A 25,392-nucleotide genomic window follows, 5' to 3' on the forward strand; every position below is an offset into this window, starting at 1 on the left:
TCCGGATGGTTCATGACGAAGCATCAGAAATGTATAATATGACTGAATTTCTTGTTTTATGTTTATTAAGATGTTTATTAGGATAATGTTTAAGTTGTTTAGTGAAAGAAACACTGAACTTCAGGGCCTTGTTGCTCTCACACACACACCCGGCCAGTCAATTCCGTAGGGGAAGTTATGGTGAAGGCCGGGATTCAAAAATGAATTAAACATCTGAACGAGAGACAAAGGGGCCTTTCTGGCTTTTAACAAACTGTTGCTGCTCTCAGGCCCGATGAAATACAGGACCCATGAACACACGGGGCCTTTGTACGCAGACTGCAGCTCTCAAGGTCATCACGTGATACAGCACGTGAACCTGGAGCACCAACTGTGGAATTGTTTTCTACCTATAACTAATAATATCAAGATGCTGTCCACTGTTGTTTTAATATTAATTATGTGTGGAGGAGGTCTGACCATGAGAAAGGACACATCAATCAGTGTAACACAGAGTTTGATGAGTCTGCTCCTGGGACCAGCTCAGATACACGTGACATGTATTTGTTTGAAATTATCACTAAACTTTACTGGAAAAGAAAACTATTAAGAATGAAAGGATGACCGTTCACGTTGGTTCAGTTACACTGAAGAATTCAGAGTGAGGGCCCATGAGGCCTCTGGGGCCCCGTCTGAAGGCAGAGAGGAGACGTCTTACTGAGGAATGAATCAAGTTCAACTTCCCACAGACTTCATGGACCTTTGATTTGGTTTGGATTAAAGCTTTTTGACCTTTCACCTCCTCCTCGGAGACCCGCCTGCTTCTTCCATTCCTTATAATACAGACGGTCAAGTTACGGAGCGTCATCTGAAACACACGGCACTTTACTGGCACACACTGACTATAGTTTATTTCTGTTTACCATTCTATGATTGCTTTTGTATTAATGTAAATTATCTGCTGCGTAGCAGAGGGAGGTACAAACACAATTTCACTTTACAATCTGTTGTAATCTGACAAATAAACCATGTCCCTTTCTGAACGTCTTAGTCTGTCTTAAAAAAACTCAATAAATACTTATCAGTAAGCACCTGGTGTTTCAGGTGTGTGCCGAATTAACCAGCAGCTCTTCCTGAGTCTGAAAAGCCTCGACAGTATTTTTTAGCAGGTTATTTTAGCTACTATTTGATTCATTTGTAGTTAAAATGATGTTTTGTCAAACGGAGTCTGGTTCCCCGCTCGGTTCAGACGGCTAAAAAACGGCCAGCAAAACGTCTTTAAAACACACGTTTCTTCCACACGTATAACAACTATTAAACTGCGGGGAAACGTGAAGAATTCAGTCTTCAAACTGAGTTTTATGAGACATTTTACGAAGCAGCAGCAGCAGCAGCAGTGTTTACCTTCACTTCCTGCTTCCTGCGGACTCTGCACCAACAGCGCATGCTCCTGTCTCCAGGCCGAAAGAGACAAGATGGCGGCCGCAGCGTCCAGGAGGAAAAGCGTCAGACTGAAAGGTTCTGCTGGAAGAGACCTGGACCCGGACCGGACCGGCCGGGACGTCAGAACCGGGGTGAGTACACGGCTCTGGGACCGGAGGTCACGTGACCTGGGCCCCGTTTCAGAGGCTGAGACGAAGGAAACTTTTCTGTTTCAGAGATCAGATCAGATCCAGAACTCCGTCTGAAGTCCGCTTTATTTCCTCATCCAGTCCAAATCACAGCACAGTAGCAGTGAAATGAAATCGCAACGGTTAGATCAGGGCTGCTTTCCAACTTTCACTTTAGTTTGGAGTGAGTTTCGGTGCGATACTTCAAACCTCCAGACGTCAGTGGGAGACCCGACCTCACCTGGTATCTTCTGTTGTGTAATTATTATCCTGTTTTTACTCAGCAGAGGTCTTCTGATCATTAGGTTAATGATAGTTTGGTAGGCGTGACGTAGGGCTGGACGATAAAACGATCCCATCTGGCATCGCGATAAGATTTACGTAGACTACGATGATAAACTTTTGACCTGTTTCACTTGGTATGGATAGACCTAACAGCCCATTACAGAGCAGAAATAAACGGACAACAGCCAGTCAGATTTTGGCTTGTGCGTCTAAGTACACGCCCATTTGCTAGCAGAGCGCTGTTTGAGCTGCCGGCAGTGAAGAAAGCGAAAGTAAAGAGTAATGAGTGGAACCGACGGGCACGAAAGCGACGGTGAAAGTGAACTCGCGCTATCTTCCGAAGCTGATTGTCGATTATATGGAAGTGGTTTGGATATCTGAAAAGCGACGAAGCGCAAATAAAGACGGTCTGCAAAATACGCTGTCGACCGGTGATAACCAAGACGGGAAACGCAACAGCGACCACACCGAGAGGACGAAAATGCCGGCCCATGTTAACGTTAGTCCGTCCACGAGTTTTTCCCAACATGCTAGTGGTTCTTCTGCTGTTAGCAGCGCGAGCGGGGCTGTAGCAAAACAGCAATCGATGGTGTCGACCGTTGCCCCGTATGAAAAGCGATCAAAAAGGAGCTAGGATATAACCAGCGCAGTTTCTTACTTCATAGCAAAAGACACGATGCCCCTGAACTCAGCGCAGAAAGACGGGTTCAGGGAATTGATTAAAGTGCTGGACTCCAGGTACGAACTCCCTGGAAGAAAATACTTTTCCTCATCTTTACGAAGAGTGCCGTGGGAAGCTGGAAATTCTTCGCCACAACCACGGACCTCTGGTCCAGGCGCACATCAGAGCCGTATATGAGCCTGACTATTCATTACATTGACGAGGAGTGGGCTCTTAAGAGCAGATGCTGAATTATTATGAAGCAGATTATGAAATGTAAGGTTTGGGATTAGTGTTGTGTTTTGTTGTTGTTTGTTTTTTACTGTAATATTTTGCACCTGCCCAGGGACTGCAGCTAGGAATGAGCTTTTAGCTAAATCTGGAACAGTACATATATTGTGCATTGTCCCTGTTAACTAAATGAATAAATGAAATGCCTATTTTCCAGAGGACCATAGAGCCGAAACGATCGGCCGGGGGCTGGAGGATGCACTCGCATCCTGGGGCCTTTGCAGAGGTTTTATCAGCTGATAAAAAAACAAGGCACTTGGTTCGCTCATGGCAGGACATTGATGTCCTGGAGTCTGTCCACAAGCCTCTAAATCCACCTGTTGACTTCACTGATGCTCTTTCTGGTGAAGCCTGTGCTGCAGCTCTTCAAGGAGACAGATGTTTTCTTTTACGAGCGTCAAATCTGATTTATCTTGAAACACAATGGATAAGAAAACTAATGTTTCTTTATTGATGGTATTAAATGGGCCCGTGACTGTTCAGAGGGGCGGTCTGTCTGGAGCACAGACCGGTCTGTAGTCTTAAAAACTCGGCCGCTGGCTGAGACGAACCAGCCGCTGCTCCTTCTACCTGGTAAGGTTACCTGCAGGCAGAGAGGAGGAGGGACTGAGACAGGCTGATTTCTAAACCTCACTCAGTATTGTGATGTCAGATATCGACTATACGGTGACTTTGCTGTTGTAAACATTGATGTTGCTGCTCTAGAAACAACATTTAGCTGTATTCAAAATACTAAATTCTAATCCTATAATTAATTAAAAATAACCAGGCAGTTATGTGCACTTCAATATTGTGTTTATTTATCACAAGTCATATGTCCTCTCAATATATAACAACGTTATACTTAGACAACCTTTGAGAAGTTAATGAAACAGTACATGTGAGAGGCCACGGCAGCAGATGATCAGCAAACACGAAGGAGGAGACTGAACAGAACGCCCACTTGAAGGTTGGAGTTTATGGTGAATATAAGGTGATGTTCGCTGACTGGAGGGTCAGTTCATCCCGATGCCTGCTAGGATGTAGCTGAGTTTGCCTTTAAAAGTGGAGAAGAGATTTGTTTAGTAGGGCTGTAACGGTTTTGAAACCCAGACCGAAAAATAAAGTCCACGGTCTCGTGTCGCGGACCCAAGAGACAGAACCGCGATACATCCTCTACACGGACTGTTGAGCTGTCAAGACAGAGCAACTGGTATATTAACAGTTACTGTGGGTCATTTCCCACCTTAGTTTAGTGTTAATTTACTTGAATCTGCTCCTCTGCTCTTCTCCCCACACTCACACACACCTAGCCTGCATCTCTTTCTGCTGACTTTCTCCGTCAGCAGTAACGTTACGTTTCATAAACTCCCCCGTGGTTCACTGTCGCTCCGTAATGCAACATTTCCTGCGTGTCCGTTGACATAATACCAGATAGCATCTCCCTCACTGTTGCAAAATGCTAAAGCGGGTTGACAAATATACTTTGGCAGGTGCAACTATACCTGTGTGGCCCCGCCAAGTAAAGTATGTTGAAAACACTTTGTAGCTATAAGCTATAATCTTAATTGTGATCAATACTCCATTAATGGTGCAGCCCTACATATTTAGTGCGGATGTGAACATTAAACACTTCATTTCAGTGGAAATGTTTTTATTCAGGCTATGTAAAGGCAAACACACAACTCTTATTATATTTAGAACAGAATATAATGCAGCATATAAGGCTTTCAAGCATTCTGTATTTCTTTCCTGATTTAGTCTTCCCTCCTCTTTGTGTCTTTGGTTGGTCTCATCACAAAGCAGTGTGTCCTATCCACTTCCCCATCTCAACAGTTGCACTGAAACACTTACGATGGCTGTTTAAGCCAAATTATTCTCTTCTTATCCCACTAATGTGCTGAGATCAGCTGGAAAACGCCCTGAGATGATCATTTGATACAAGCTCAGACACAAAGTATTGAATCTGTGTACTTCCCAGGAGGGAAACGAGCCTCAGAATCAGCCGAACGGCTCTAATTGCGAGATAATATCACCTAAAAACATCTAACCAGCCAAGTGTTAGAGCTGCGGACTCCCAAACCTGAACACTTGTTCACTGTCTGACGCTGCTTCTCTCTGAACTTTGTTTATAACATCAGCTGGTTAGCTAGCAAGCTCGCTCGCTCACTGAGGGGGCGCCAGTGACACAACACAGACAACAGCCTCCTATCAGACGACAAAGAAGAAGAGTTCTGTTTTTCTTCTTCTTTAGTGTTTATTAGCGCTCGGCAAACCGGCTGAAAGATCGCTGCCATGGTAAAAGAGCTTTTGCGCCGTTGTTTTGCCGCTCCAGTCGGGAAAGATCCTTTTGGGGCTTTTGACAAAACAAGCCCCGAGATTCTGCTCTGGACCTGCTGGATCAGACTCTCTCACTCAGACTCTCAGCAGTTCCCCTGCTCTGCACAGCAGCCACCAACCCGGTTCAGCACGCATCGATTTTCAGTCTGCCTGCTCTTCACCTGCTCAATATTCCATCCTTTTAACCCACAATAAATACTTCTCCCTTTCTGTGTCCTGCACTTGGGTCTCCTCGCCGTGCTTTAACAAAGTTATCACTTAGTTAGCCTAGCTGTGAGAATAAATAAACGGAGCGCGCTCTCTCTCTCTCTCTCTCTCTCTCACGCAGACAGACCATCTTCAGTTATTACCACCTGCACTGAGTCCCGTCAGGTTACAGCTGAATACAAGAATCCAAAAGTTCCACCGGAGTGAGTCAGAGATCGCTGCAAAATAGAGTCCCGTTCTGTTACCAGAACAGAGACCCGAGTCCACATGAAAACCATGTAACGACTGACTTTCACCTCCTTTTCTAGCTCTGTTTGTTGGCTTCACATCATCTCTTGGCTCTCTTTCCTGCTGCACCTGAATCAGTTTTTTCCCTGACTGCCTGCTCCTCCTCTCTGTGTCCTCTGCATGCACTCTGCTGATCATACTATTTCATCCATAACCTGACTTTAGTGGAATAAACTGGTGTTGTTTGTGCTCTGTGCTGGAAACAGGACATTCTTACTGTGATGGACTATATTGATGTATGTTTTGTTATACAACTCTCACAAAATCTGCTTCTATATTTTCCTTTGTAAGTGTTTTTGATGCTATCTTACTATCTTACTGTGCTCCCTCCCTTTTCTCCCAAAACACAAGTGCCTGCTCTCACACACATGTGCTACTGCTGAGCCTGGACAGTTAGATACAGAGAGGAGCACACACACTCAGAGCTGTAGAGTTTTCACACTGATCTAACTTTACACTAGAAAATAACACTTTACATGATGACAGTGTAGACCACCATCGCTCTAGTAATAAATGAGAACAATTTAGGCTATAAAGCTCCAAAATAATTGACAACATGACCTACACTGTACATTTACTGCCAGGCTTTTGTAAAGCCTCACACTTCATACACCAACACTGTGACCACTGAAAATAGGCGGCCTTTTGTATTTGCAGATCTGAAACCTCTTTCTCAGACTTGCAGACCTTTACGAAAATACCCAAATTAGTGTTTACACGTTGTGAAATAATCAATAATCATGCGGTGGGATGTTCCTGTTTCTAACACATTTGAGCAAGTTATAATGACAAGGATTTCCATTACTCCTCTCTCCTTATTACCCTTTAAATGAGCTTAACATGTTAAACTACCTATACGTGCTGTAATATGGTGAGATCTACCTTGTAAATGGTTTATACTCCTGAAACAAAATATCTTATGCAGTGAGCTGTTCTTTTCTTATATACTTTAGCAGGCTAACAACTATAACAACACCTAATGTGTTGAAAGGCTCACATCATCAGAACAATCACAGGGTGCATAGTGAACTTTCTGTGTAACAGTACAGTAACCAGACATAACAGTGTTTCAACAATCATTCATGTGACACTTCAGAATGATGCAAAATGTCCAATAAACATGTATGATGTCCATTTTGAAAGTTTAGTCCGTGGTACTGTGGAACTCTTTTTGGCACGCAGGTTTCTTGGGGAACCAATTTGAGGGCGCTCAGTCGTTTGTAGTTTCAGTCTTGTTCTTCCTTTTGCTGCTTCACTTGGACTCATAGCTGGTGATCGTCAAAGTCGTCTCTGTGGTGATGCAGGTCGCGCTTGATCTTGCCTGCTGCTGCGTCTGCCTCACGAGGCCTCATAGGAGAGTGGCCTCCTCTGGTCTTTGACTGGCTGTGAAGGATTATTTAACTTGCTTATCTGTATCTTACTATTACCAATAAGTGAGCTTCATCCTACTGTTTGTAGTTTGGAGACTTTAACTATTGTTTCTATCTGTCTAATCTTTTTCTAGATATCCTAGATATTATGTTTGCTTGCAATTTAACCCTTCTAACATCCTGTATATCTGTGTATTGAATGACATTGCTATTGGACGTACAAATAGTAAATCTTGAAATAAAACTCAGTTGTTCATTAGTGCACTACAATTCTTCCATACTTCAGACTAGTTTACTAATACTACCTCCAAAAACAGAAAGAACATAGATTAACTCAGGTGTTCAGCATCACACGTGTGTCTCAGGTTATCATTACAGTTGCACAAACCCAGAGCAGACAGTGATCTCTAACAGCTAGAATATAAATTAATCCCACTAGATCCCTTTTTGCTGAAATTTAGTAACAGGTGGCTGCTGGAGGAGAGCAGGACACCAAAGTTATTGACTCAGTATATTTGTGTTAATGAATCAATTATTAATGACATATCTTGCTATTTTATAGATCCTGAGCTAACCTTATTCTTTGGATTTAACATCAGTCCCTATTTTCTTTTTTCTTCCCCTGTCTTTCTATTTTTTCTTCTCCTACAAATTATCAACACTCCTGCTCCCAAACTCCTGTGAGGTCTTCAAACAGATGTTTCTCAGCAGATGTTGCAGTTTTCAAGGCCTCTGACAGTCTGACCATTTGTAAAGTTGGTCATGGTGAGACAGAGAGCTCTTCCTTGGTGATGTCTCTGTCAGCACTCGGTCTCATGTGAGAGCATTTTGGCTGAAGTTCATTTTCACAGTGACGCCTTCTTGACCTTTTAAACTTTGTGCTGTTAGGTTCACAGTCTTTAAGGTGGTGTTGTCCTCTTTCTGATTGGACTGTAGATGGTAGATGTGGTCTGACTGGCTGCGTCCTCAGCGTTGGGAAGACGCTGACGTCAGTGGAGGTGGGCTTGGGCCTGTGATGCATCAGGTCGACACGCCTCTCTGTGAAACGCCTCCTGTATCACCTCCCTCTCTTCCTCACAGTCAGATTCTGCTGTGTCCATTTTGAAGCTGCTCTCTCGCCTTCTTCATGAAACTTCAGAGCTGCCATCTTGTCCAGTGCAGCTCTGTCTCGCTGTCGTCTTGTCTCATGGTTCGTTGTGCTCTGCAGGTATCTTGGTCTGTAGGCAGAACTTTTGTCTTTCTGCCACCTGTTTTAACTTTTCACTTTGTTTGGGAGTTGTTATTCTTTCTATATCTAGCTCTCGTCTCCTCCCTTTCTATTATAGCCTCTCTTTTTCCATCTCTCCTTTATATCTGAACTCAACCCTTTAAAGACCCTAATTCTTTTTTCTTCTTCTTCTGCCTGTACTGGCCCTTGACTGCACTTTCTTATATCTTTCTTCCACTTGCTCTGTACGTATCTTCATCTATTTAGACCTTATCTACCAGGATGGGCTCTTTCATTATTCTGTCTCAGTGACTACTTTTCCTTCACTAAAGGCTATATAGTATGTCAATATTATCTAACTGTTGGTCAAACTGTTTCTCCCTATTTTCCCTTTATTCTGAGTTTTCTCTATCTCTTATCTGACGTCTTTTATTTTATCTTTAACTACTTAGTTGTGCTGTTACCACATATGTTGCTGCCACAGCTCCTTTGACCACCTTTGCAGCTAATATTTCTTTTTTCTGCTCTTTACCCTTTAATTTCACCTGCTGTGTGCCTCCCAGGACAGCCATCGCACACTCACTGCGAGCAAACACTTACTCTCTGGAAACTTTAGAATTTGGTCGGCCTTCATGCCTCGAAAAGGAAAAAGACATTTAATTGTAAAGCCACACAACCAAGAAACTAGAATGAAACAAGTCATTGAAAGAAACTCAGGCAGCTCCCCTTGTTTCTATATCAAAGAGCTATTCAACTGAGTAGAGTTTACTAAAAATGACTAACTTCAGTGAAACTAACAACTATTAAAATATCAAATTCATTTTCTCACATCTAATAGAAAATTGATGTCTCTCAATCCCTTCTCTAACTTAAATCCTTCATAGATAACACCTCACATTGCTGCTTATCAATCTGAACTTCTATGTTACAATAAATGTGCAAACTTTATCAGATGTCATCATTTTTCTAGTTTTGTTCCTTCTCCTCGACCAAAACGTGTCTTCAGCCTGTTATTCTGAACTAAATTTCCTTTATTATCATAATACTTCAGTAGGCTGTTTCAACTGCACTTTTCTTTTCTGTATCCAGCAGTCATTGCCGTTCTTTTACTAATCTGCTTACTGTCAAGCTGCTATTGGTTCAAAAAACTTTTATAACTTCTGTTATTATTAACTCATGAGTAACTTGCTATAACGTGCTGTTGTTATCCTAGAAAGGTGCAACAGGTCACAAAACTCTCATAAGTTTTGGTTTAGGGCTGAACTGCTCTCTTTTTCTCTCTCTCAGCCTGCTGTCCTCCCCCACATGGACACTCACACAGCTGCACCTCAGCTCCTGCTCTGTTCCTCTCTGCTAGCGTGAGCAAAACTCCTTTTTTTCTCTTTTCTCTTCCAGTCTTCGTTGTTCGGGCGTGGACTGCCACTTCAGAACTTTATTTTGCACATAGCTTTATCACAATTCAATCTGAGACTTTTACACTATACTAGTCCACATTCACTATTTCATCAATATATACTCATATATCTATTACTTTATAACTCCTTCCATCAACTTCTTATACTTATTTATATCACCATATCAACTCTATTCATCTGTTATCCTTGAGCTTTATGTTAGTTTAATATTAGATCAGTTATTCAACTGTCATTATTTTATACTTTTTATCTAATGGTCTTAAACATGAGGCTTCAAGACTCAAACTATTAGTATTATTATTTTAGGCCTTGGTAACATTTATATGCACTTTTTCTTAACACACGGCTATTAACTATATTTTCAGCATTATTTACATGCACGTACGTCTCTGACTCCTATCTCCTGCCGGCTTCTGACTTAATATACATTACCTAGGCTTTCAAATGGACTTGTCTGATCCACTTCCTCAACATGAGGGCTTAGACAGAAATGATTCACTTTCTCAACACAAAATCTGTCTTTATAAATCGCTACTCAATCCACTTCCTCAACATGAGAGCGTAACACTTCTTTAAGCACGCTTTATTCTCCTACCCTGCCGCAGTCCTATTTAGGCTCCTAGCGGTAACGTGCTATAGTACATCCGCCCGTTCAGTCCGAACCTACCATCGAAGAGCCCCAACACTCAGTTGAAATCCTGCGATATAAGTCCGCGGTAGCCACGTGATGACTATTTTATTAGCCAACTTGCCCATTTCAGCCCAGACCTAGTGAGTGAAGCACCCCAGCACTCAGCTGTGATTCTGCAATCTCCAAACCAGCGGTATCCGCAATGGCTTAAATTCTTATCTCTTCATCAGCTCACTTCGCCTATGCAGTCCTGTTCTGATGGGATCGAAGCTCCCCGACACTCAGTCGAAGCGTTGCGATTCTTAAAAACAGCGGCTGGAAAACTCTTACTCTACTTACCCTTAAAAGCAAACAGTTAAACACAAAAAGCGCATCTACTCTACTAGCTTTACACACTTTGACATGGACATATTCCGCACCATGGTTCACACACACACATGCAAATTTAGCTGCTGTTGCACTTTGCCTGCATTTAGATTTGCACCCATCTCTGACACCCTAGTTGTTCTCAATCTGTATCTGCTCTGTCTTTTTTAGTGAATTCAGTTACATTTTTAACAATTTTCCTTAATTTTTTGTACTTTAACTTTTCTAGAGTGAGGAAGCTTTCAGAAACTTCACCTGGGCGGAGAATCCTGTACTCAGACACACTATTATGCAGAAATTTTAGAAAAAGGTTTTCTGCTTACCTTTCTAAGTACGCGTATGTGTCTCTGAGATACAGGTTGTCCGTCTTTGGTCAAGGTCATCCTGCCCCTGTTCAACTCTCCTGGCTCGACAAGTAATGTCGTGTAAAAATTCAAGACTTGGGCCAGATAAGAAAGCTTGAACCTTTACCAACATTTTTATTATCAACAAAAACAGACACCAATTAGAATCCAAAAGTTCCACCGGAGTGAGTCAGAGATCGCTGCAAAATAGAGTCCCGTTCTGTTACCAGAACAGAGACCCGAGTCCACATGAAAACCATGTAACGACTGACTTTCACCTCCTTTTCTAGCTCTGTTTGTTGGCTTCACATCATCTCTTGGCTCTCTTTCCTGCTGCACCTGAATCAGTTTTTTCCCTGACTGCCTGCTCCTCCTCTCTGTGTCCTCTGCATGCACTCTGCTGATCATACTATTTCATCCATAACCTGACTTTAGTGGAATAAACTGGTGTTGTTTGTGCTCTGTGCTGGAAACAGGACATTCTTACTGTGATGGACTATATTGATGTATGTTTTGTAATACAACTCTCACAAAATCTGCTTCTAGATTTTCCTTTGCAGGTATTTTTGATGCTCCCTCCCTTTTCTCCCAAAGCACACGAACTTGCTCACACACACACACATGTGCCTGGACAGTTAGATACAGAGAGGAGCACACACACTCAGAGCTGTAGAGTTTTCACACTGTGATCTAACTTTACACTATAATATAACACTTTACATGATGACAGTGTAGACCACCATCGCTCTAGTAATTAATGAGAACAATTCAGGCTATAAAGCTCCAAAATAATTGACAACATGACCTACACTGTACATTTACTGCCAGACTTTCAGCGTCACTTTCTGCTGCTCGCTCTCTCTCTCTCATTTGCTCGTCCATTTACTCGCTACACAAATACATTGCACATCAGTTGAAAGACCTAACTCCGCTGCTCTTATAATGGCACCTGTCACGTAGATGTCCTTCGATGAATGATTTAATTTAATAATTGAGTAATAATTGAGTAATAATTGAGTATGTGCTGAATCTAGAGGAACTATGTCTCTGTCATGTTGTGACGACCTGTTCAGAAACTGATACTGTTTATATCATCCCACATCGCTCTACAAAAAATCATCGCCTCCGCTGCAGAAACAAACGCCAAAACGCCATAATCAAACGCCCAGACCAGGATCTTTTTGCCAGTAGAGCGCCTGGTCGTAAGTCAGCCAAAGCATTGTTTCTTTGTTGCCCAGCTGGTTTCTTTGTGTGTGTCACTCGAACCTTATTTTGTGATTAATTGAATTGTTATTGATTTCGCTGGAAGATTGGAATGAATTTATGTTGTTACTTTCAATGAACTGAAAAGACAATATTTTTTGCTTTTGTGGATTGATGGGAAAGAGCCTATTTTGTGTTTTGCTTACCAAGAGAACACCCTGAGAGGACAATTAGTTTTTTTGACATCGCATAATTTTGTGGTTTTAGTTTGTGTGCGCATTATCCCAATACAAGCTGTTTTTAGAAACTCCTGAGTGTGGTTTTCATTATACTGTTGGGATCATTCAACATAGGGGGGGCGTCCATATTTTGATATATGGGTCCCTTGTGACATTTGATTAAAAAACATGAGTATCTTATATGTCAGGAGAGAGACCTGACTGGCACCCAGATATGAATAAATTATGAGTCAAACTGTCACAGTGTGCATGTCAACATTACCCTATAAATAACAGATAGCCTAATGGATTTGTGATATTCTGTGAGTAAATAAACTCAGCTTTAATAGTTGAACATACCGGTATTAACAGTACAAACTTTGTCAGTGAAATATAAGGGCAAAAAAACAAAATAATCGTTCAATAAGGTTTAAGACTATCTGGCCAAATTAAACGAGAATTTTCCAATTTGGTGGGAAGCCAGTTTTTATTTAATTTAATTATTTGCTTTAATTTGGGAGTTTCAGTATTATACCATGGAGCTAACCGTCTTTGTTTTAGTATTTTCTTTTTTAGAGGGGCTACAGAGTCGAGTGTCATTCGCAGCGAGCCTGCAGCACTATCAACAAGATGATCGATTTGGGAGGGACTGAAATTAGGAATAGGAATTTTTGCTCCCCTCCTACTGTTCATACTCCAGTTATATCCTTTCTCTGCCTGATCCACTGGCTTAAAGCTTCGATAAACAAGGCGAAGAGGAGGGGCGAGATGCAACACCCTTGTCGAGTCCCGCGCTCCATTATGAATGATTCAGTGAGATCTCCGTTAATTTTGATCCTAGCAGTTGGGTTATTGTATAACCCTGAAATAACCTCAGTTACAGATTTATCGAAACTGAATTTTTCAAGCACCTTATATGAAAAGGACCACCTCACTCTGCCTTTTTGGCGTCTAAACTCAATACTAAGGTCTTACTAATTTTTGCTTATCAACCTGCCTCCTTATGTGTAAAACCCTCCTAATGTTGTCTTTAGTCTTTGTTTGATGACGCCCGTCTGATTTTTATGTATTAACCCTGGTAAAATTGTTTCTAATCTTCTTGACATGATAGAGGTGAACAACTTAGTCTATATTCAGAACACTAATGGGTCAGTAGTTACTACATTGCAATCTATCCTTTCCTTCTTTTGGGATGATAGAAATTATTGCTTCACTCCATGAGGGTGGGATCTTATTTTCCATCACCCGATTAAATGTTTTCAGCAACGTTGGGGCCAAAAAATCCTGCATTATTTTGTACCAAATCCATCTGCCCCTGCCATCTTCCCTTCCTTTAATCTTTTAATGCTAAATGCATTTCTTCTTTAGTTATTGTGGATAGTAACTTTTTATTTTGTTCCTCTGTCACTGTTGATAATTCGAGTTCAGACAAGAAGGTATTGATGGCCTGGTTATTGTCTATATGAGGTTGGGAATATAATATAATACTCCAGAAAGCATTGTTGAAGTTTTTCCTGTTCAATTTCTATTTGATAATTTAGGGGATTCTTAATTTTGTGAATAGATCTCCCCGCTTGTTTCCTAAGCTTATAAGAAAGAAGTTTCAGTGATTTCCCCCTCCCTCATAGTACTGTTGCTTTATAAAAACAAGTTTTTTTCTGTACGTCCATGGTGTTCAAATCATCTATTTCTTTTTTAATTTTATTATATCCGATTTAATATTACCATTATGAGACCTGGAGTGTTGGTGTTGCAGATCTAACAACTTATCTAGTTTTTGCTGACCTACTTTTTTCAGGTGAGAGGAAATACCAATTATTCCTCCCTAATCACTGCCTTAAGTGCATCCCATAGTGTTCCCGGTGACACCTCGTCCTTATCGTTATATTCTAAGTACTCCTCTTTGTTTCTTCAAACGCTCTTTAATATTTGGGTAATTAAGAATGTTTGTGTTCGTTCTTTGTTTGTGTGTGTGATCTATTCTTCCTGTTCAGGCAGATATCAGCGTAAACCGGGTTATGGTCTGATATAGACCTATTTCTCAATTTTTTACCTAAAGAGATCATTTCTAAACATGAAGATATAGTCTAACCTAGACATTGTGTGCGCGTGAATAGTGGGTATATTCCCTATCAGTTGAATGGCAGTCCCTCCACACATCAACTAATCCTAATTCGTCCATCAGGTGTACCATTCTTTTTCCAATATTTCTCGCATCACCTTTCCTGTTCGAAGAATCTAATTTAGCATTTAATGTGAGGTTAAGATCACCACCACATAATTCCTTGTTGTTGTTAATTCTAGGATCTGTTTATACAAGGACCAATTGCTTCCTGTGGGGATATACACATTTAAGAGACTCAGAGTAATACCATCAATCTTACCAGTTACCGTTATATATCTACCCTCCTTATCTTTATATTCTGATATATGTTCATAATTTAGAGCGGCGTACACTAAGATCGCCACACCTCTTCGCCTCCCCGAACTGTGAGAAGAATAAAAGACATGTTTAAAACAAAGCTTGTTCAATTTTTCATGTTCGCTATCAGACAGATGTGTTTCCTGCATAAAAACAACCTGAGCTTTATCTCTTTTAAGGTTAGATTGTGCTTTCCACCTTTTTACAGGATTGTGTAGGCTATTAATATTGATTGATACCATTTTCACTGATCTGCTACTCATCTGTAGTATAGAACAAATACACACATTTTAATAGGCTCCCCGCACACCCTTGTAAACACTGAACATGGAACACGTGAACAAATAACATCAAAAAAGAGGTAGTTCTAACTTCCAAGGTAGGGGTCCCTGGGGTGGACCCTGCTTCGCCTTTAAAGGCAACTTCTTCATCACTCAGTGGAGGAGGCCCTTAATGGCTAAAGCCTCACTGAGAAGAACACCCTCCAAAAACCTTGCTTATCTGCTTATTACACACCATTAAACTGAATAACAGTTTTTTAAGTAGTAAAAAAAAAAAAGAAACAACAAAGTGGGTAAACCTCAATTTTCCGAAGGCGTAGGTGAGGTCCTCCTGAAGGCTCTGAGTTTTTCTTTGTAACCGGGGTCCCGCCTCTTGTTCGCTGCGCTGCACCCCGCTCCTCTGCCAACTCTGCTCCAGATCAGCTGCTTCAGTTGTTCACATCTGGTTATGCGATGACCTTCACCGCATAGCCTCTACTGGACATATCTACAGTAGTCAAATTTTAGTTTCTTCAGTGTATTTCAGCTTCAGCCTAGCTGGAAAGAGTCTGAAAGGGGATCTGCAGAATCTTGCGCACCTCTGCGTATTCTCTTCGTTTCTTTAGGATGAGAGGAGGGTAATCATGGTCAAACTTACTTGTTTGCCATTCCAGGTAAATCCTTTTTTCTGCCATGCCTTACGGAGCACAAGTTCTTTGGTCTTAAAGCTGAGGAATTTCTCAATAATAGAGCGTGGGGGTGCGTCGTCTGGCGGTGGTGGGCCTAGAGAGCGATGCGCCCGTTCGATGCACATGTCAAGCTCATCTTGGGACAGCTCCAAACCGTCACGCAGCAGCTTCTCCACAAAATCACTCATTGTTGGAGAGTCCCACTCTGCTGTCTCGGGTACACCGTAGATGTGGACGTTTTCCCTTCTCGTACAGCTCCATGAATTTGTTCTCCAACCTTATTTGTAACTTTATTATTTCCGTCATGGCGTCCTCCGTGTTCTGAATCCTCTCCTCTGCCTTCTCAATCAGTCCTTCAGCCTTGTCCATTCTCGTGCTCATCTTGGACATTTCTTCCTTAATTTCCCCAAAATCACATTGTTTTCTTGGCAAAAGTCCCTCAATTCCTGAAGGACTAAAGTTGACAAAAACTCTGCAAATTCAGATAAGAGTTCAGAGTACGGACCAGGTGCTCGGTACACTATAACGAAGAGAATTGGTTGCAGTGATTTCCAACTTGGGTGCGAAAGACTAAGAACAAGACTTTCAAATGAGCTATTGTTTGGTTTAGGTTTAGAGCTGATTAGTAGGGTTGAGTCAAAGATAGCTGCAACTCCACCTCCTCGGCCTGTGCCTCGAGGAATGTGAGTATTAATATGACTGGGAGGGGTGGATTCATTTAGGCTAACATATTCTCCATCACCCAGCCAGGTTTCAGTAAGACCAAATAAATCAATATCATAATCTGATATTAGTTCATTTACTAGTACACCTTTAGTAGAGAGAGATCTGATGTTTAAGAGTCCACATTTAACTCTCCTATTAGTTTGCACTATTGCTCTTGTGGTTTTAATTTTTATGAGGTTTTTATGCACAGCTCCTCTTCTGTTTACCTTTGATTTAAATAATTTCGATGGTCGGGTGACAGACACCGTCAATATGGGGTTTTGACTAGGTATTTCCGCCGTGTAATAAGCTGTTAGATATATCCATATCGAGTAAAATATATCCGTTTATCGTCGTAGTCTACATAAATCTTCTTACGATACGATAATGAGATTGTTTTATTGCCCAGCCCTATGTTCCACAGACATATTCTAGATTCTACATTAATGTTTCTAGATAGCTGGCTCCACCATGACATCTCACTCACTGTCTTTTTCTCTGTCTGTCTGTTATAGAAACGGAGAGGAGAGGAGAGACGCAAACGTCAGCACTGTGACAAATCCTTCACAACATCTGGATCTTTAAAGATTCATCAGAGAATTCACACTGGAGAGAAACCGTACAGCTGTGACCAGTGTGGGAAAACTTTCACTGCATCACGTACCCTAGAAGCACACAGACGTATTCACACTGGAGAGAAACCGTACAGCTGTGACCAGTGTGGGAAAACTTTCACTGCATCACGTACCCTAGAAGCACACAGACGTATTCACACTGGAGAGAAACCGTACAGCTGTGACCAGTGTGGGAAAACTTTCAGTAGAGAAGGTTCCCTAGAAGCACACAGACGTATTCACACTGGAGAGAAACCGTATGGCTGTGAACTGTGTGGGAAAACCTTTGCTCAGTCTGGTACACTTCATATTCACAGACGTGTTCACAGTGGAGAGAAACCGTACAGCTGTGAACTGTGTGGGAAATCTTTCACTGGATCAGATAAATTAAAAATTCACAGACGTGTTCACAGTGGAGAGAGACCGTACTGGTGTGAACAGTGTGGGAAAACATTTACTCAGAGTGGTCACCTTCAGCGCCACCAACGCACTCATGTTGCTTCGTGTTGAACATCTCAGAGCCAAGCTAGCTGTTTCCTCCTGCCTCCTCCTAATGCCAACAGACAACAGTAACTTCATATTTTGAGCAGCATGTATGTTATTGTGGTTATGAACCTCTACTGGCCTGCTGTCATCACAGACACTATGTAGCTACGAGGCCATTAATCTACCAAGTGTTTTCCTGAAGAATCGCTTGGCCCTGTTTCAGAAAACGGGTTTAGTGAAAACTCTGAGTAGGTTGCTGTCTGAGCCTGTGATGAGAGATTAAATTAACTCTAGATCAGTAACTGATGCTTTGAAGTAAACCTCCTCAGGAGGACTCTCTAGTAACAAACTCTCTAGTTTCTCTCTAACTTCTCCCCTTCCTGCGGAGCTGAAGCAGCTGTCTGAAACACTATTTCATTTCTTCATTCATACAGTCGATATCAAAGGACGTACTTAACGCATATATCTGCAGAGGCTTTTAGAAACATTAAACTCCTGGTTAGATATTTGTTCGTTACCCAAATATGATCTTTAACAGGATCCACTCTGCTATTAACAGCTCCAGTATCAAACATCATACTAGTTTTAAAATCATTAACATAAGCACTTCCCTGACAGCCTGGTTGGAATTTCTCCAAATATCCAGGTCTTCACCTTGTTGAATAAGGCCTAAATATGTTAAGGCCTAAATCCTAGATTGATTGCATAAGGCCTAAATCCTAGATTGATTGTTAGGTTCTTTTTCTATATTTATACACCTTATCAATGGTTTGCAATATGTTATAACTACTGAGTGTTTCACTACTGAGTGTATAACTACTGAGTGTTTATATACACTCATATTTTATTCTTATATCCTGTGTGTTTATCATACATTATTCTGTGTGTTTATTATACATTATTCCTATACTCTGTGTATTCATGAACGTGTGCTTTTTAATGAGCAGAGAAGCTGCTCAGGCCGCGCAGGCAAAACCTAGCCAACCGTAACCCACTCATTAGAAGCAAGGCACATGCAGTAAGTCACGTACGCCAGGGCTGAGATCATCGCGAACTGAAGCCAAGAATGAGATCATGACATGTTATGATTTATGGCGCCTGGTACGGCTAGGTACTGCATGAAACCAAGCTCTGCGCTGCCGAAAGAAAACTTGTATGAGACAAAGCACCCTCATGGTTGGCATTGCTAAATCATGTAATTGTTCATTGAATCACGTTATACATATATATATATTGTTATTCCTCATTAGTTCTTTTAAAAAATATGATTGTAAGTGTTTAAGTTTTAATGGTGTCAAACTATGCCTGTATAACTTTTAAAAAAAATACGGTGGGACTGAAGTTGAAACATATTGGTGGATTTCTAATCCAGTAATGTAAAAAATATAAAGAGAGATAAATGGTAACAATAATTACATGTAATAATAGTTAAAAAGTGGAAATTGTAACATTAATGAAAGGGTTAATTTGGTAAAACAGTACAAGAAAAAGGCCACTAGATGGCAGTAGAGGATAAGAAATCCACCAAGGGGGAGGAGTGATCAGCGAACACTATAGGTGGAGTTGAGGAGTAACGCCCACCTAGAAGGAGGAGATAAGGAGGAGTTAAGATGTAACGCCCACCTCAAGGGAGGGACAAGGTGGAGCTTAAGGTGAATATAAGGCGATGTTCGCTGACCACCAACTCGGTTCCATCCTGAGACCTGCAGGGATGTTGCTCGGGTTTATCTGTCCTTTATTGGAATAAACTCTTTTGCACCGACTCTTGACCGTCTCCAGTGAAGTTTTTGACTACGCAGTTTTTTGACTAAAGAAGAAATCTAATAGAGTAATTTTATTGAGTTTATTACGTTGGTTAGGGTAGGGACCAGGTCTTTTACTGGCCCGGCCGGTCCTTATTTCCGACCCGACAACCTCTTCCATGCAGACTTAGTCTAATCCAGATCAATCCTGACATCCTCCAAAATAAGAAACGCTAAATTCCCTGTTTTGGTGAGATAAAGGGATCAGACATCTAGAGCCAGGGCAGAAACGTTACTCCATTCCAGGATCTAATGTAGTGTTTCTCAATGGGGGCAGTACCGCCCCCCAGGGGGCGTTCCGAGGAGGATAGGGGGCACTGGAAGCAACATTGTGGGGGGGCGTTTGTTGGTTGGAAATTCTCAGGTGAGTTTACACCAAAGATTCACAACAATATGAGTTTAAACTTTAAAGTACTGCAAAAAACTGGTCTGCAACATTAAAACCTGTTAGTTTAGTCCACTGCGACTGGAGGAGACTTGTATATTTTCTCCTTCAGCTACTTGTGGTGCAGCTTCGTGCTGCCTTCACGGGAACGGGAAGTCAGAGTATCATCTCTAAAATTTCACCCACATGGCGTTAACTGTGTAAACTCTGGAAAATTGACGCTCTCTTTCTTGGTGAAAAAGTGTTAATTTCTGAGGAATACACCGTGAACGTCTTGTTATCTCAGTGGTTCCACATTTCTAAGAGGGATATTCTGCTGTCGGACTCACCCTGAAAGAAACTTGGCTGCAACACCAGCGAGTGACATGGACCCGCCTCACGCTGAGAGTCGCAGACAGTTTGTGCCAAAGCGGACATGTACTGTAGTTTCAGCAGGCTATAAAAATGTAACGTTAAAAACTGAAGCCCTGTCTTGCTCTGTTGGGGATTGTAAGCGCCGCTTTATCAGAGGCGCTGAAGTTAACGTGTGTGGAATTATTCGTGAGCTTTCTGTCTGATCACAGGTGTCGGTTAGTTTCGTTCCCCCCGGCGTGAGCGCCTCCTCGTCTCATTCGGGTTTGTCTGTTAGACGGCGAGGGGAAACTTCCAGCGAATCAGTAACATAATGCAGTACAGGGCATGTTGTAAAATATTCTGTATTCTCTTTAAATAGGCTAAAGATGTTAGTCTCCCACTGCGACTCTTTTTCTTTACATGTCAGAGAACTCAGATATGTGGAAGAGATTCTGAATGTGCAGAAAGGTTTGAACATGAGCAGATAAGTTTATTTGTAGCGGCCTGCCACAATATCAAGGCTGACCGCTACAGATTGATCTTTGATTTTTTTTTTACTAGGCCTATTTAAAATCGTATTTGAGCTGCAGGCAGCGCATATTCACGCAGCACATCCTCTCGCTCGTCTCTCTCTCTCCCTTGTTAAGCACAGCTGCACAAATCTGTCCAACACAACGCTTCAGTAGACTCCTTGGCCTCCTTGACTGGCTCCAGTCCGCCTGCAGGGCTCATCGTGTGTGTTAAGTGGATAATTTTAATGTTTTCTGGCAAAGAATGTCTTTTTAAGACAGACGGACTTCACCCAAACAAACGGGACTCAGAAATGTTAGCTGCTCACATACAGCATGTGGTGCGGTCCACACATGACTTGAATGACTAATCATTCATGCAGCACACCTGGACGCACCACCGCTCACTGAACAGATCTCTGCCTCACTGCCACAAACAACTGTCTCCACCTGCTGGCATGTAAAGCCGTCTGCTCCCAGCGCTGTTCCAAAGACTTCTATTCCTGTCATCATCACGCATAGACCAGTAAACCGAAATGTGCACATCCCACACAGAAATATTAGTAATCTCTTAAGGATTAGGACAACTGCACCAACTCCAGCACCCAGAACAAACTCATTTAAAATGGCTCTCTTCAATGTGAGATCACTTTCAAGTAAGACTTATCTTGAATGATTTTATCTTGTCTGCAAATCTAGATTTTATGTTTTTAACTGAATCCTGGTTGCAGATGAATGACTATAGCCAGCTAGCTGAACTGTGTCCGCCTCAATATGATTGTTTTAGTCAACCGAGGGTCAGTGGTCGTGGTGGTGGGCTAGTGAGCGTGTATAGGAAAAATTTAAAATGTCATCAAGTAGGCTGTGATGAATTTAACTCCTTTGAAGTTCTCACTCTTAAAGTTGGAGGGCTGCATCATATTTGTCATAATTTATCGCCCCCCCCAAAACCGCCTGGAGGATTTTTATCAGAACTTCCTGAATTTTTATCTACTCTGGTTTTAAATTATGACAGAATTGTTCTTTGTGGCGATTTTAATATTCATGTTGATGATCCCACCAATATTAATGCAACTGACTTTTTAAATATGGCCACTTCTTTTAACTTCAAACAACATGTCAAAGGACAAACACATAACCGTGGTCATACACTGGACTTGGTTTTTACCCTGGGTGTCAGCATTTCTCGGTGGAATTAGTGGACATGACCATATCTGACCACAGATGTATTGTTTTTATCTGTGATTCGCCTGTTACTCATGCCGCCTCACCAAGCTCCGTGTGTTCTCGCTCTTTAATGAACAAAGTGTTTCAAAGTTTTGCGCATTCTTTCAGAGCCAAAGCCAACACCTGTCTGATTCCAACACCAACAATCTGGTCGATCACTTCAATCATATCTGCTTGTCGTACTAAATATTACTGCTCCTCTAAAGGTTAGGCCTACGTCTAAAGCTAGTAAGCAACCCTGGATAAATGACAGCATTCGCAGCCTAAAAAGGGAATGCAGGAAAGCAGAGCGCAGATGGAAAAAATCCAGTCTCCAAGTCCATTACCTCAGTCTGAAGGATTTATTAATTAACTACGATAACATGGTTAAGGATGCGAGAACACACTATTTTTCTGAACTCATTACTACACATAAACACAATCCCAGGTTTCTGTTTAAAACTGTGGATCAGCTGGTAAACCCAACCCCTCCTTGTGCGTCAGCTGGAAGTAATGATGACTGTGAATTGTTTTTATCTTATTTTACCAATAAGGTGGTGTCAATCAGAGCCTCTATTACCCCGTGGCCTCTTACTCAGAGGTTCCTCACCAGCAACAAGAGAGTTTTAACCAGTTTTATCCCATCGACTTGTCTGAGCTTTTAAAAACAGTATCACAAATGAGAGTGTCCTCCAGCCCACTTGATGTAATACCTACAAAGTTTTTACTGAAAGTAATGGATTCTGTTGGGCCCCATTTGATCTCTGTTTTCAACAGCTCCCTATCTACTGGTTGTGTCCCTGATTATTTAAAACGGCTTGCATGAACCCACTTTTAAAGAAACCTGGTTTAGATCCCTCCCTCCCACATAATTTTAGACCAATTTCAAAACTGCCTTTTATTGCAAAGATTCTAGAAAGAATTGTGTCCAAACAGCTGCTCACTGTACTGGAAAATAACAAAATATTTGAACAGTTTCTCTTCGTTCTGTCCAGTTAAATATGGTGTGCCTCAGGGGTCGGTCTTAGGACCCATTTTGTTTTCCTTGTATCTGCTTCCCCTTGGACATATTATCCATAAACATGGCATTTCTTTTCATATTTATGCTGATGACACACAAATGTACTTGCCTGTCAGATCCACAGACCCTGGAATGCTGAGTTCACTTAACAACTGCCTTTGTGAAGTTAAAAAATGGATGTCAAATAATTTCCTCCAACTGAACTCAGAAAAACAGAAATCCTGGTCATTGGGTCCCAGCAGATGGCAAATCAAATACTGCCATCTGCTGGTTGCTAGTAAATCACATTAAGCTGTGGCAAAGAACCTTGGTGTTTGGTTTGATAGTAATTTAAATTTCGAGCAGCACACAAAGCTTGTTCAAGCATATTTTTATCAACTTAGAAATATAGCAAAAATTCGATCATGTTAACTTTTAAGGACACCGAGACCATTTTACAGGCCTTCATCTCATCACGCCTGGATTATTGCAACAGCCTTTTCACCTGTTTAACCCAAAAATCTATTGATCGACTCCAGACTGTCCAGAACTCAGCTCCCAGGCTTTTAACCAGAACAAAGAAATATGACAACATTACTCCTATTTTAGCATCATTACACTGGCTCCCAGTATTTTTTGATCACTTTTAAAGCTCTTCATGGCCTCTCGCCTTGTTATATTTCTGAACTTTTAGTCCCATACACACCAGCACGTACCTTGAGATCCTCGGGCAGAGGTCTGTTGTCTGTTCCAGAGTCTCGACTGAAAACTAAAGGGGACAGAGCGTTTGCTGTCAGGGCCCCGAGGCTCTGGAACAGCCTGCCCGAGGAAATCAGGTCGGCTGAGTCAGTGAACTCTTTTAAGTCCCTTCTTAAAACGTACTTTTATAGGAGAGCCTTTCTCGATCTTATTTGACTTTATTTTATCCCTTTATCTACTGTATTTTACTAATTTTATATTTATCTTTATCTTTTCAATGTTTCATGCTTTTATCTTGTATTGTTTTTGTATTATTGTTTTCGGTATTATTGTTTTTACACTTGTTAAAGCACTTTGTAACTGTTTTTGAAAAGTGCTCTACAAATAAAGATTATTATTATTATATTATTATTACACAACTCAGCTAAAAGTTATTAGCAAGCATGTAAGGAGCCTAGCTAATGAGGAGAGCTAAGTTTATGTTAGAATAAAGATGGTTTTCAAGGCTAGCATGCTGTAACTGCGCCACAGTTACACAGTATTCTGGGAAACACTGAGTAAGTTATTAACAGATGAGCTAATAAAGTCCAGTCAATAACTGAATTAAAACGGATTAATTTATTACTGAGAAAAGGGGCCACAAACACATTTAAATCGGTTATTCCCCACAAAAGAGAAGCCATGTGTGTTGACTCAGCAGGGATGATATTATAAGTTCATCTATAGGAGAAAAATATTAAAAGCAATAAGAATGTCTGAGAGCCTCACTGCATTATATTCTATTATAAATATCTTTTGAATTATCACCTGCCACCTGAATTTTAGACATTTCCCCATAAATTGGTGCAGAAAAGGCAGAAATTGGAGGAGAAATTTTCACCAGAATGCAGAAATTAAGTGTTTAATGCTCAAAATCTTCTGGGGGAGGACCCCATACCCCCCAACTTATTAAGTGCCCCATCTAAGAAAACAGTATCTGGCTTCATACACAGTTCTGGGAGGAACATTCATTATTAGTTAAATATAATTACTTCACATGGCTTTTTGTTATTTTACATGTTTAACAATACAATAGTAATAGTAAAAGAATCAACATATTCAGGGCAAATAGCAAAGATTTTTTTGATGGGGGGCGGTAAGGGACCTGGATAAAGGATAGGGGGGCGCTGGCCCAAAAAGGTTGAGAACCACTGATCTAGTGGCACAATATGGAATTGACAAAAAGAAATTTATTGAATATCAGAATTTTAAATCCATAATTTGGGTGAGTATAAATAAAACAAATTGGATTTAGATTGTAGATGACTTGGACCAATGACAATAGACTTCTTTAAACTCTGTCCCCCTTACATATTAGGAAGACAGATGTTTTAATCTCGTTCTTTACGTGGGAGACAGATCTATCCTGTAGTCAAGTTAAATAATCTGTATGCTACATGTAGGGAGACCAACTCTGTGTTCTCTAATGCCAGTATACAGCACACAGACCGGAGTGAGAGCATCCCAGAGGACAAAAGGCAGGAACTGTTTACGGCCTCGCAAGTTCCTCTGCTTCTTTCCTGACTTTCTCTGGATCTGTAAGCTGACTTAACTCTCCTCATAGTCAAAGTGCCACGTTGCCTCTTTCCAACACCTGGTACTCTCTGACTCTCCAGAGGTCTGTGTTCTGTCCTGATAACAAGATGAAGTACAGGACAGAAAGTGATTCAGCCGGCTCCAAAAAACAAGGAGAGCTGAACATGACAGTCCAGGGAGGATCTCTCCCGGGGACGGAGACTGGAGTTTTACCTGGAAGACTGAATAAACATCATGAGGACAAAGAATCAAAAGGATCGTCAGCCCTTCTTCTGATCTCTCTCTCTGGGACGTCTCAGATGACGTCTCTCAC

At 41.4% G+C, this 25,392-nt stretch overlaps 1 protein-coding gene across 1 annotated transcript; it reads left to right on the forward strand.

The window, feature by feature from the left end:
- The first annotated feature begins 389 nt into the window (after positions 1–389).
- LOC119912690 (zinc finger protein 239-like) lies at positions 390–17,915 on the forward strand. The gene is made up of 2 exons (XM_038731980.1): positions 390–1,553; positions 16,986–17,915. Exons 1-2 carry the CDS (start codon positions 1,341–1,343, stop codon positions 17,592–17,594), a joined length of 822 nt encoding a protein of 273 aa, XP_038587908.1. The 5' UTR covers positions 390–1,340; the 3' UTR covers positions 17,595–17,915.
- The last annotated feature ends 7,477 nt before the right edge of the window (positions 17,916–25,392 follow it).

The sequence above is a fragment of the Micropterus salmoides genome, unplaced genomic scaffold, assembly GCF_014851395.1.
Source record: "Micropterus salmoides isolate LMB-PRFRI ecotype aquatic unplaced genomic scaffold, ASM1485139v1 Ms_hic_scaffold_2, whole genome shotgun sequence".
NCBI lineage: Eukaryota > Metazoa > Chordata > Actinopteri > Centrarchiformes > Centrarchidae > Micropterus > Micropterus salmoides.